Here is a 13,194-nt window from a genome sequence, read left to right as displayed (position 1 = left end):
CGATGCCGACGCCCCCTTGGTGGCGCTGCCCTGGCTTCGGCGCCGCTAGCCAGCCCCAGCCGGGCGGCCGCAGGGCCCAGCGCTCTAACCAGGGAGCCGTGCCCGGGGGCCAGAGTAAATGGATTTGCTCTGTTTAACTGGAATTGGCTGCTGAACCCCAAGAATTGGTTGTTTGAGAATCAGATAAGTATAACGGAATTTGCGTGATTCTGAAATGTATAAAGTTTCCTTTTTCCTCTCAGGTAAGCAGTTTGAATTTAAATTAGCTCTTGAATTATATGAACACATTGCATGTTATATTTTTTTGTTTTACTATTGGTACTAAAACTTATGATAATAGCACAGTTGTGACCATCCCATGCTAATACATTTTAGCTACCCTTGTTAATTTAAAATACCTTATAACATTCCACTCTAACTGAAATTACTCTACCCTTACTCTCGATTACCTTTAGTGGAGGCACTCCTCACACCTGACAGAGAGGGTCATAGTATTTCAGATTTAGCCATCTCAGTTTTCCCTAAGAAAACCTGTCACACTTTCTTGTCATGAAATTATACAAATTTGAAATTATACAAATTTGAAGCTTATAGATTTAACTGAAAATCAGAATTAAAAGTTTAAAAAATTGCACTTACTGCATAACACACGTATAACGGTATTGCATTATTTGTTTTCTAGTAACTTCAGGAGCACACAGGGCATACTAGTAACTGTCTTCTTTACTTTTAAAGAACCAACCAGAAAACCCTGGGAAAGAACAAACACAGTGAACGGCAGCAAGTCGCCTGTTATCTCCAGGTATCATTGTCCCTTAATTTTCATCCTACATTTGACTCTAAAAAGAAGTCAACTTCTGCCTTTTGAGTGCAGAGCAAATCGGGTGACAGACCTGCGGCTGTAAGTGTAACGGCTCCGCCAGGCCGGCAGCTTTCCCTGGGCACGGACCGCTTTCTGGTGCCACTGGTGGCATCTAAACTGCCTGGTGCTGCTCAGAAGTAGCCAGGTTGCCTGCAGTTTTATGGTCATTTTGATTCCACCCAGTTTTGTTTCTATTTAGAAATGACCAAAAAGTAGAAAGAGTAGTGCAGTGGCCCATCGCCCCACTCACCGACTACTGACGTTTGCCACAGGGGCTTGGTTCTCGCCTCTGCACCCCCCATTCGCCCCCAAGTCGTTGGAAACGCGCTGCTGCTCCCTGCTTGCTGTAGCACTTTCCTGCGAGCCCGCAGCCTTCCCTGTCACCCCAGAAACTTGACGCTGAGCAGTCATGTTGTGCGGTGTGTGGTCACAGTTCCCCGTCAGTTCCAGGAACACCCTTCCCTGTTTATCCATTCAGTTACTGCACAGAACTTTCCTGTTTTGAACTGAAGAGCAACTTTGAATTTGCATCAAGTAGAAATATTTATTTCTCACTCAGCTAAAACTTCTAGTTATCATCCAGTTAGAAGATACAGTGGCCAGAAACAGGCTCGTTACTTCATATTTCTACAAGTGGTCACGTGAGCAGCGTCAAGGACGTTCGGCGTCCTGCAGCTGGACAGACTGAACTGTAACTTGAGCGTACATGGAACTTTTTCTTGGCTTATGAGACAATTTCACTGTCTCGTTTTTCTCAGGAAAAGAAATACATATCTAGAGACAAAAGTTTTTTACCTTTTCTGCTCTGCTTGCCTTGTTTTTGTCTCATAAAAAGTGGCTCTAGTTACAGGAACAAGGGACGGCCTTTATCTTGTCATAGATCTGTTCTTTGCTACCCTAAGCCAAAAGTTGGGTTTAGTTTCTGTGTGTGTTTCTGCTGGTCGGAAGTATTTGGTGCTGGCACAGTTACTTCAGCTCCACAAAGACACTGGCCTTTTGAATTTCTGGAAGCTTTTAGTTTCTAAGTGACTGACGATGAAAATACTTGTTTTTCGAAAAACTGCAGGAACTGCTTTTGGTGGGTATGGCTTTTATTAATAGAGGAGAAAATTGCACATGTATGGTTCTCAAGTGCATAACTGAGGTGGCCTTCTGAGTTTCACAATTGGGATAAATTTGCTTCAGTAGCACATTCTGAAGTCAGATTTTCGAGTACAGATCAGAATAGAACTGTGGTATGCTGTTTGTCCTTTGAAGATGTGAATTATGCCGGGAAGGGCTCTTTCTCTTCTGGCCCCTGCTCTCCATCCCTCCGTCATGGGTAGGGCCAAAAGCCTGTAAATTTATGGCAAAAGTCATATGGTAGCATAGCAGGAGTGTGGAGAGGTGTTCTCCAGCGGAATTGTATTCTTTAGTGTGTTTGAGTTCATGTGGTCAAGGAAAGGGTAGTTTCCTTGAAAGATGTTTCAGTTTCTAAAGAATGCTTAATACATGTTCTAAAGGTCACTAGCTAAAAAATATTTTTATATAGGCCAATCAAAAATAGGTTCTTAGTGTCTGTTAGTGCATTGTGACCATATTTTTACTTGGTTGGGTGGTTTTCTCACTTCTACAAAACAGAGATTCTGAAAAGCCTGACTGCGTCCTGAACACTCATATACCTTTTGGTAGGCTTGACCCAGGGTATGTGTGTCTTAATATTTTGCTACAAGCGGTTTTAAACCATGAAACACTAAAACCCGCTTGAAAGCTTACGAACTATATGGACTTTCTTTTTAAGTCATCTTTCATGTTCCTTCTGAAAATAATCATCTTGGCCATTTATGATTTATTGAAGTGTCCCTCACTTCTGTATGGGTAGGTGGACACCTCCTTCCTTCTGAATACTCATGCCAAAATTGTGCTCATGGTAAGATGGATTAATATCCTGTGATGTAAATGGCTGTTACATTATATTGCATTGAAGACGTCAATGAAGTGTAAGCGAGGATATTGTAGTTAAAAAGGCTTTAAAACAGAGTGGACTGGAACTGGGAAAGTTTGTGAATTCTTCATATGGTTTCTATAAAGAGCTGACAGCTTGTATTCAAGATGGAAAAATCCTTTACATGTTTTCTAAGAAGAGTTCATATGATATAGTTTCAGCAACGACTTTACTGTGCTTTTTATTGAGTCTCTAGCTTTGGTTCACGCTAGCAAAAACAAAAAAAATGTTTTTTGATATTTGTGAATCTTTGCCACGATGGTATTTTTTTATTCCTTGTAATTATTGTGTAAACAGTATCCTCACATAACTGGAATTAGTCTCTATCTTCACTTTTATCGGGGAAAAAAACGATAACTTTAAAGCTAATCAACTCCTTCAGCTGTCTTACTTGCTGTGACTAAGCACCTATAAAATAGTAACATAACGAGTATTATTTTTGAAAGTTCTATTGTATACCCCTTTAAATGGTTTTTCCCCTTCATAGACGGGATTCTCCAAGGAAAAATCAGATTGTTTTTGACAACAGGTCCTATGATTCATTACACAGGTATCATCCTGCTGTGGCTTTGTGATTTGAGACTTTTAAATAACATGACCAGGCAGGGCTGAGCTTTTCTACACGGATCGGTAATCACCACGAGGGCGGTGGCAGGGGACTGGATTTTTCATTTTGTGTTGTATTTGCAGTGCCTTTTTAAAAATCCTGAGCTCTTTTAATGAGAAGAATGTGACACCCATTTCCCTGCCTTCACTTTGCAGTTAGGTGGAGATCACTGTGGATGATAGACAGACCGGAAACGCAAGGAAACGCAAGGACAGAGCCCGCATAAAGCTGGGCTTTTGTGGCTTCTGTATTTTCTTGTAAAGACTGCCCTTTTTATGATGCTAAATATGAGACAACGCCTTTAAAAAGTAGAGTAGAAGATCCTATATTGTTGGTGCTGGACCGTGGATACAACATTAGGACTATAATAGTGAATGTTTATTCTTTGACAAAGTCCCTGTTTCCTAGCTGGCTTGTGGCTGATGTGACGGCACCTAAGAGGCACCCCGAGCGGCTTTTCCAGGGTGAACCCTAATTTTCTTAATTAAGATGACTAAGGATATAGTTCTTTCTTAATTAAAAAAGCTAACAACTTTTTGCAATTCCCAAGTGCTTTTTAAGCTATTTTTTTTTAATTAATTTGGCAAGATAGGGATTTAATAATTATTGTAGAATAATTATTTTATGGATAGATATCTGAAGGTAACACTCATTCTAAAGTAGCAAGCTCCGATCCACTATGGTGGAAGCCCATAGGTTAGAAGTAGCCGGTATGTCCATTGCGTTTATTTTTTAAAGTGTGTGTCTCATCTACCGGGAACATTCGCTAAACAGGACATGCAGGCGTTGTCTCAGGCAGTGAGTGAGGACCCCGGAGTCAGGCTCTACTTGACCAAGTCGTTATCACCGAAAATAGTTTCATGCTGCTGCCGATTAAAATATTTAATAACAGTTAATTTTGTCAGGCAATCAAATCTACATAAAATATTTATATTGTAGCAGTGAAATAGCTTTTCCTACCCTTTTTTAAAATTGGTTTAATTCTTCTGACCAAAAGATACTCAGAAAATTTCCCAGTACATAGAAAAGTAGCATCTAGCAACACGATTCTCTGTTGTAAATCTTTTCAGTTATTTCGCTGCTTTTGTATGTAGGTCACCTGGGATAGTGCGACAAACCTTTTTGTAAAACAGTGGTGATTACTTCTTTCCTTCAGTATGAAAAGTTCCCCCCTTTAGTTAATCATCATGGTGGTGGTGGTGGTGGTGATGGATTGCATGTTAGCATGAATTCAATTGTTTATAATTTGCATGTTTCTGCAATTGTTGATTATATGGCAATATTTTGCATTATTAAGTAAATATGGGTGTATTCATAGCATACTTTAGTAATTCACATAAATTTCAGGGATATTCGTTATTAGCTAATCTCAACAAAGTTGAAAGGTGTACCCTCACAGCAGGGAAAGAGGCGTGGCGTGTAAATCTGCTGAGCCCCAGCGCCTGGAGCAGTGCACGTCACGTCATAAGACACGCTCCTGTTCACAGAGACAGCGTCAGGTAGCTGAGAGGGTGGTAGGGGAACCTGCTTCATAACAGCTTTGCAAGCAGTGCTGTCTTGACAGTAAAGCAGGCCGCTCGGTAGCGGACCCTTCAGAACAAAGCCTGTGAGTTTAGGGGATAATATGCCCTAAAGAATTGTGACATAACTGAAAAGTCATCATACTGCTGTGGCCTCGGTTCAGACTCCTCCCCTTAGTGCTCTGAAGACAGAAATACGTGACTTGACTAATGGCTTCAATTTCCATTTATTTGTGGCCCTTCAAGAGTGGCCACTTAACATACTAAAGCAGAAAAGAAAGGCCTGCCCCCCATTAAAACGCCAGGTTTTCCACTAAGGGTTTTCTCCTATTGCTGGCATTGACCAGAGGATCAAGACGGATTTGTTCGATATTGAAAGTTTGGCTTAAAATACACCTACTCCCTCACACTCATTCTTCGTGGAAGTTACTTAATAGACTGGAAGGTTAGCTGTCGAAAGTAGTCGTAACATGCGGTATGTCTTAAAAAAGAAAGTTCCTGGAAGCAGCAGGAAACACATTACTCACGTAATGTCTCCTTAAAACTTGGAAGTAGCCACGTACCTGGTGGGCCGTGATCTGCTTTTAACCTAATGAACATTTTTCCAACACTCCTAGTTATTTTGATGTCTGAAATGGAAGAACCCTGACAGAGAAGCCGTATTTACTAAATGTTTTTCCTCCCACGAGCCCAGGCGTAGATTCTGTAAACTGCGCACCCGGCAGTCCCCAGTCTTTGGCAGGTGCGGCAGCGAGCCGCGGTCTCAGGAGGCAGTGAGACGTGGCTCGCGGCCTCTGCCCGTGCAGCTGCTCCCCTCCCTGGCCCCTCCTGGCGGACACCTGTGTGCCGGTCACCCGCCTCAGGACGTGGCCTTCTGCTCCTGGCCAGAGAAGTCGTCACCCTGCCACCTTTTCCTGATTGCTTCGCAAATAACTGAGAACCACTGGGAAAAGCAGAAAGCGCTTCGTTTTATGTTTTCGTCAGTCCTGCGGCTTGACATTTAACATTTTAACACAGTGTGTTTCCTTTAAGAAAGGCATTTAAATCTGGCGTTGGCTTAGTGAGATTGTATTGATTTTAGCCCATTCTGTGTGTTACCCACTCACCTGCCCTGGAAATTTCATTTGTACAGACCAAAATCTGCGCCCTCCTCGCAGCCCAGTGCCAACGGAGTCCAGACGGAGACCCTCGACTACGACAGGTTGAAGCAGGTAGTTCTCAGCGGCAGTAGTCGGCATGTGTACTTGTTCCAAATACCCACAGACCTCCTTGACAGATCGTGGATGTCCTTGACATGATATAAAGTTATGTTTTTCTATAAATGAAAAAATGGCACTAACACTGTACGATTTCTTCCAAATCGTCCTCTTTGATTCAGTCCGTCCACATCAGCTCCAGCTGTGTGTGTGGGGGGGGGGGGCAGCGGTTCAGTGACGTGCGTTTTAGATGTAAAGCGTGACGTAGCGTGGTCAGACGTAGCAGGGGGCTCCTGCTTTTCACTCACTGGCAAAAATGCATCAGCCTGGCCGGCTTGGTCAAGAATGTGAGGAAAACAGACACTCTGGCATGTTCTTTCTAAGCAGGGGCTTGGGCAAATGAATCTGTGGTCTTCAAAGTTAATGTCTTACCTTTGAGCCCAGCATTTTCACTTCTGAGAATTAGGCTAATAGGGCGCACAGAGGTGTCTATAAACGCACGGTGCAGAGGGACTCGGTGGCCACCAAGGAGACATAACTTGGAACATTCTTAACAGTGAATTGTGAACACGTGTCCCTGCTGCGTGAGACAGACAGCCAAACCTATGAAGTCAGTTCAACTTTGTCTAGAAAGATAATAATAAAAAGTAGCGCCCACAGTTTTGGAGATCTAGGCATTCTATTTCGTATCTCTATACCAAAAGGCGAAAGAGTGGAAGGAGTAGTAAGTGAATATTTTATTCCTAGAAGAGGTGAAAATTTTTATAAAAAATGGTAGTGTTTCAAGGGACTGGACGCTGAGTGGTGCAGCCCAATGAAGTGACTTGCCAGCTCCCAGGGCTGAGTACAGACGGGCCGTAATGAAAACGTAGTCTTTGCCTTCCTCTGTACCCGGGGCGGCCTTTGAGAATGGCACTTAGCTTAGATGCCCAGGAGCCAGAAGTGGACCATCTGGTCGATAGCGTCTTACATCACGCGTGTCATCGCGTTCAACCAGCGCGACACCGCTCCGGCTCCCGCGGGTCCTCTCGTGCTGCAGATCTGGGTTCTGAGGACTGCGCTGGCCGCTTCTCACAGCTGCTGGTTGGGTCAGCACCAGAACCACATCACTATCTAAGCTCTCCCGTTTCTGCCCTGTCACTCGTTTTTAAAATACTAGCAACTGTTCAGATGGGGCTGATAGAATAACACTGTTACAGTAATCCAAATTCAAAATAAAGGTTAACTAAGTAGAGAAGTACTAATAGTTTCTGATAATCTAGTTTCTAAACTCTAATTTGAAAAGGAAGATGAGGTCATTAATGAGCAAGCCCCTGGTTTTCCTGTGTATTAAATGCGGCTTCTGAAAGAAGTGGTAGCTTCCGACCGTGGAGTAGCGGAGTGGAGGGAGGGGACAGGGCACATGGTGACATCTGTCAGTCTGTGCCTTAACTTCTTTGCCTTAGTTTTCTCATTGGTAAGTGGTTAAACTGGTAGTTTTCACATGAATTTTTTAAAAATATGAAAAACAAACAGGATGAATCTTTAACAAGAGTTTAATTTAGCTGAGGTGTGTAGCACCAAACTCACGTAACCCACGCCAGCGCTCCCGGAGGGCGGCCCTTCTCACCCTGTGAAGTCGGTCATCTTGCCATAGCCCACTTAGCTTCCGCGTTACACACTTCTTGGCCCATTTTTAATAAGGAGATGTTGTTTGCTATTTCAGGTTGGACTTGAAAACAGTGATTTTGCATAATAGTGTATAATGATGGAGCAGTTTTAATGAGGAAGAGAGTCCAGAGCATCACTGTTAAGTAGAAACAAAACGTGGACCACATGAACACTTAAAATTTCTAGTAGACACATTGAGTAACTACAGAGGAACAGGTGAAATCATTTTAGTGTGTTATTTAACTTAAAACAGCCAAAGGCCCTGTTTTAGTGTGTGGCTAATATTTCAAAACCATTGAGTTCTCGTCCATTATTTTCTTCATACTAAATCTTTAAAATGTGCATGTTTCACACCCCAGTTGCCTCTTATTTCAGACGCCGGCTGCAGGTACAGCACACTGCACGCTGTGGTCTGACAGGCCCACCCGCTTACATTTCTGCCTCACACGGCCACTTCTCAGTGACCTCTGGGGAACCGAGGCCCCTGGCCCGCAGTTTGGCAGCTGTGGAGATTTCTAAGGGATTTCCGTACCTCAGAGCAGGTGACAGATTTGCCAAGAGCTGTTATTCTGTTCACTTGTTTTCTTCCTTGAAATTTTTTTTATGTATCATCTCTCAGACTGCTCCCAGAAAGCCAGATTAAAAGCAGAGCTGTTATCTTTTCTAGAAACTGTCTGAATCATACCTTCCCTGCATGACAAGGGAATTATTGCAGCTTTAGAAAGCATTCTGTTTCAGATTTTGCAAGGCTAGAATAAGCAAAGATTGGATAAGGGGAGACTTGTAAGACAGTCTTTACAGGTTAGGCTTTAAAACATAGTGACTTTCAAAAGAAAAATCATGTTATAGTTCATATATCCTTAAATTTTACCTGAGTAAGAATCTTTTCAGCAATTATTTTCTTCTGTGTTCCTGATATTTTTCTTTAATATTTTAGGACATTTTAGATGAAATGAGAAAAGAATTAACAAAGCTAAAAGAAGAACTCATTGATGGTGAGTGCCTTAGTAGATTTGCTACTGCTCTAAGTAATGTTTAAGACAAGTCCTTGTGTAAATAAAGAAATGGCCTATCCCTTGGAGGCTTAGAAGAGCTTTCGATCGTGTCCCCCCTTTGCTTGGCCCCGGGGTCAGGGAAGCCTCGCTCCTTCGTGGAATGACGGTTACCTGGCACGGTGGCGCCAACCCCGCTCCTGCACTCCTGCTGCCGGGTGTGTACAGAGAGAGAGCAGGTGCAGCTGCCTCTGCTCCTTCTTCGCATCCCTCTGACCTCTCGTGCTGGAGCCCACAGAATCTGTTTCATCGCGTGTATAAAAGGGGGAGAATTAACAGATACACGTGTATTGAAGGAAGCATCTTCTTTGTAATAAGAAAATAGACGTATGCAATGAAAGATGTAAGGTGCATGTTATCTTTCTCTGTGTGTTTAAACACAGTCATCAAAAAAATCCAACTGGTAAGTTATCTTAAGAATGAATTGTTCATTTTTTTTTTTTACCTTGTAATTATATTTACTTTTTCCTTTTTCCTACCCAGCAATCAGGCAGGAACTGAGCAAGTCAAATACGGCATAGAGAAACAAACTAAGGAGAGATAGGACTTTATAATCTGGAGAAAGAAAGGAAGAAAGAAAGAAAGAAAACCTACAAACAACAACTGTCAACAACAACAAACCCCTGCATTTTGGGAGCTGTAAGAAGAAAACGGAGACAAACGGTTGGGAGGAGGGAAAAACCGACTTACTCTGGAAGCCTGCAGACACCATGACTCTGGCATCTAGCTGTTTCCCTCCCAGTCTGCTGCTTTTTTCTGACCTTTACGACAAGATGGACGAGCTTAGTCTAAGAGTTCCTGTAGCAGTTACGCAGAAAACATTAAACTCGTCAGGCACGATCAGCGTGCAGTGACATATTTTCATGTCAAGATAAAATGATACATTTTCCACAATCCATTGCTAAAATAAAGAGGAGAAAGGCTTAAGAAGTTTTGTTCAGAGTGCTGATGAAAGAATCTAGCAAGTGATGCTATTGTATTGTAAATGTTTCTCTCAGGTTTGTCTTCCTATCATATTTGATATTCCGTAAGTAATTGAGATCAGCCCTGTGTAGGTTAAGATCATAAAATGTGAAACAAATGGAATTGTATGTGCTTTCAGAGGGTGATATTTATAAGAAAGTGTCCTGAAAATGACTTGTCGAGCTTGAGGAATTTTAGAATGATAGGAAGTCTCTCGAGTTAGCCTTCATGCAATTTTGTAGACTAAAACATAAAATTCATCCAGAATTTAAAGATTTAGATGCCTTCCTAAATTGTTACAATGCTTTACCAAATCTTTGACTCCTACATAACACAAACCAGTGGTCAAATGTAAAACAATATATTGTAGATTTACTGTAGGTTTTCAACCTTTTTTAGATTGATGCATGTGGACATTTTTATAATGTAATTACAGTCACCACAGAATTAGCTTTTTTAACTGCAGACAGTAATGCATGTCACACTAACGTGTAGTGGCCTTTTCAAGGCCTAGTCCCAGGGAAAAACATTTTGTAGAGTACAGGGGCATGGGAGGAAGGGAAGGAATAATTTTTTATTTAAGGTTAATTTCTGCACTCTCTCTTTTTTTCTCAGTTTCCTGCATGAATAATAATGAGGAATATTTTGTGACTTTAATTGGTAAATGTTAACAAAACCAAGTACTTAATCTTTTACATCATGTCTTCAGCTATTTGTATTTTAACTTCAGTAATTTCAACGGTCTGAAACATGATTCTGAGCTTCACAGGGATTACATCTTACTGTGGAACTCAAAATTTCAGTCCCTGTGGGGGCCCTGCAGTTACACAGGTGTTTGGCCGGTGCTCCTGGGGAGGAAGTTGCTTTTGGATTTTGTTACATTGAAATACAAGAACAACAGTGGCAACAATTAAGGTCACAGAAATCATTAAGGGAAAACCAATGAGGAGTTCTGAAATTGTTTTAGTGGGTAGAGGCTTGGGTGGTGCAGAAGGAGCGAGGCCCTCTCCCTAGCACCAAGCGTGAGTGCACTTCCTTTTCTTTGACACCGTAGGATTAAAATCGGGCAGAAATCCTACCTGCTGCAATGATAGATTTTTGGAAATGTTAGGAAATAAAGTTTTCTAGGCTCTCCATCTTGATTTATGCTTGTTGTCATGTGCCATACTTGCTTTGAAATCTTGGGTTATTAGAAGTTTTACGAAAATTTTGAAATGATCATTTTCATCTGCTTTCTAGATTTCTCCCACCTCAGTTCATAAGACAGAGCTTGTTGAGTGCATCATTTCTAAATGCCACAGACTGTAGCCATTACCACATCAGAGAGGTTTGAATGAGGGAGTTGTTTTCCCTCCTTCACATAGTTCCTGTTTCTGTAGAAACTTAATTTTCAGAGTAATCTGTGATGGATGCGCAGTCATAAGTCAGACACCCATTTTTTCTTTTTCCCTATCAACTCTCCGTTGTCAACACAGTAGTAGTAAAGGCATTAAAGAGGCAGCGAGCTTACAGAGTACTACCGTCTAAAAAGGAGGCGTTCTCATCTTTCTTATTGTACTTTTGGTTACGCAGACACTTTGCTGGTAGAAACATTTATGTCTCCTATAAATCTGGTCAGAAATCACTTTTGATTTTGTTGGTTAAGTTGAATAGTCTACAGTAGGATAGAGTACTGGGAACAGGTGGTCCAAAGTAAGATGAAACGACTACAAGAATAAATGCTGATCCTAAAAAGAAACTGGTTTACGCACCAAACGTTTGTGCCTTGGTTTGATATTAACATGAGGTCTGTGTAAGATGACAGAAGAACCAGTGTCCAATCACGCTATGTTGTACATTATCCCAGATTGCTAATTGTGCTTTCCAAGACTTTGATTGAATTACTAAACCACATTTGTCGACATGACATTTTTGTCATTGTTAGAGATTTCAGTCATTAAAACGGGAAACGGAAGCTTAAGTTACTTTCCTGATCAAAACCTGTTCCTCGGAACCACATGATGGTGTATGTGCTCATGTATGCCGGTATCTTAAGCTGAGTGCAGTTTAGGGGCCCTTTCCAATCACAGGAAGGCCCTCTTTCCTCAACACTGTGATCTGACCTGTGACAAACCTGTACTATATACACTATGTAAATGGCTAACAAGTCAACTGCAAACCAACTGAATGTACAAATCTTAGTGCTGGTGCTGAAATCTCTTCAGAATAGTCATCGTAATTTCAAAGTTTGTTTCAAAATCTGCAAGCATCCCGTGTCAGTCATAGCTGAAGATGAAGCACTAATGAATGTTGAATTCTCACGCTTTAGGTGTATTTCCTTTTTCGATTTTTTTCAGTTCCTTGCTGTTTACCATACTGTTTCATTTAAATTTCCTAAGCTAACTTCGTTTGTGCGATTGAAATAAAATTGCCGTATATACATGTTGCTTGTTTGTGACACTTAGATAACTTCTAAAATAGTCTGTTGGGTCTAAAATAAGTTACGTTGAATGTGAAAAACACTTCCAAAAGTCCATGACTTTGCTACTTAGTTCACATACCCCAGTCACTTCTTGAGAGAACTGGGGAGTCATAAATACTAAGTAATATATACAAAGGGGATGTGTGACAATGTAATTTACTTTTTGTTTGCAGTAACTGTTGGGTGTTCCCTGTTACTTTCTCTCTCTCTCACACACACCCCCCCCCCACAGTGTCTTACTCTTATACGCCAGAAAATGATAATGATAAATGTTCGATTTTACTCCGTTTTGTTCTGTGATGTAGTCAGATACTTAAGCTCATTGTTGCTATTAAAAAAATTCCTTTATCTAGTTTGCAGTGCAAAGAGTATTGAATGGTAAAGGAATTTTAAATACAGTAAAATCGGTTTCTGTTTCTACATTACCTGGATTTCTTAAAAAGCAGCAGTATTTATCTGGCTCTTAGGAAGCATTAATTTCGTGCTCCATCTAGAAATTCTTGTATCTTCGTTAGAAAGCCGACGGTCCTGTCTTCCCCCGCGCTGTCGCGCCAGGTCCAGCTGCCCACTCCGCCATCCTCTCCGCTTCTCCTGGGTCCCTGTTTCTCTCACTCATCGGCCCTCTACAGCCGCTGCACAGGCCGCTGTTCCAAAACTATCGCCTGGCCTTTTCTCTGTGGTCTCAGGTCCTCTCGCCCTGTGTGACGCAGGAAGTCCACAAACTAAGTCACTTCCCATTCAAAAATGTGTTAGGCACCTGATGGTGACCTTCTGAATTTGGGTGGCCACAGTTTCTGCTCCTAACTGTGTGTGTACTCTAGTGCCATTGTGAGGAATTCGCCTTTACATTCTAGTAGCGTACCCGCCAAGTACGGTTTACAAAGGCCTGTCACAGGGTC

General features: G+C 41.8%; 1 protein-coding gene across 1 annotated transcript in view; it reads left to right on the top strand.

Moving 5' to 3' along the window:
* The window catches only part of ENAH (enabled homolog (Drosophila)), a 54,877-nt gene extending 42,617 nt beyond the window's left edge, over positions 1-12,260 (top strand). Inside the window, exons 14-17 of the mRNA XM_012731003.1 lie at positions 736-802; positions 6,106-6,184; positions 8,757-8,814; positions 9,355-12,260. Of these exons, the coding sequence (XP_012586457.1) occupies positions 736-802; positions 6,106-6,184; positions 8,757-8,814; positions 9,355-9,392 (242 nt within the window). The 3' untranslated portion in view covers positions 9,393-12,260. The remainder of the gene's footprint in view (positions 1-735; positions 803-6,105; positions 6,185-8,756; positions 8,815-9,354) is intronic.
* The last annotated feature ends 934 nt before the right edge of the window (positions 12,261-13,194 follow it).

The sequence above is a fragment of the Condylura cristata genome, unplaced genomic scaffold, assembly GCF_000260355.1.
Source record: "Condylura cristata isolate star-nosed mole 26May11 unplaced genomic scaffold, ConCri1.0 scaffold00029, whole genome shotgun sequence".
NCBI classification, from domain to species: Eukaryota; Metazoa; Chordata; class Mammalia; order Eulipotyphla; family Talpidae; genus Condylura; species Condylura cristata.
This window is presented reverse-complemented; position numbering and strand designations above follow the sequence as displayed.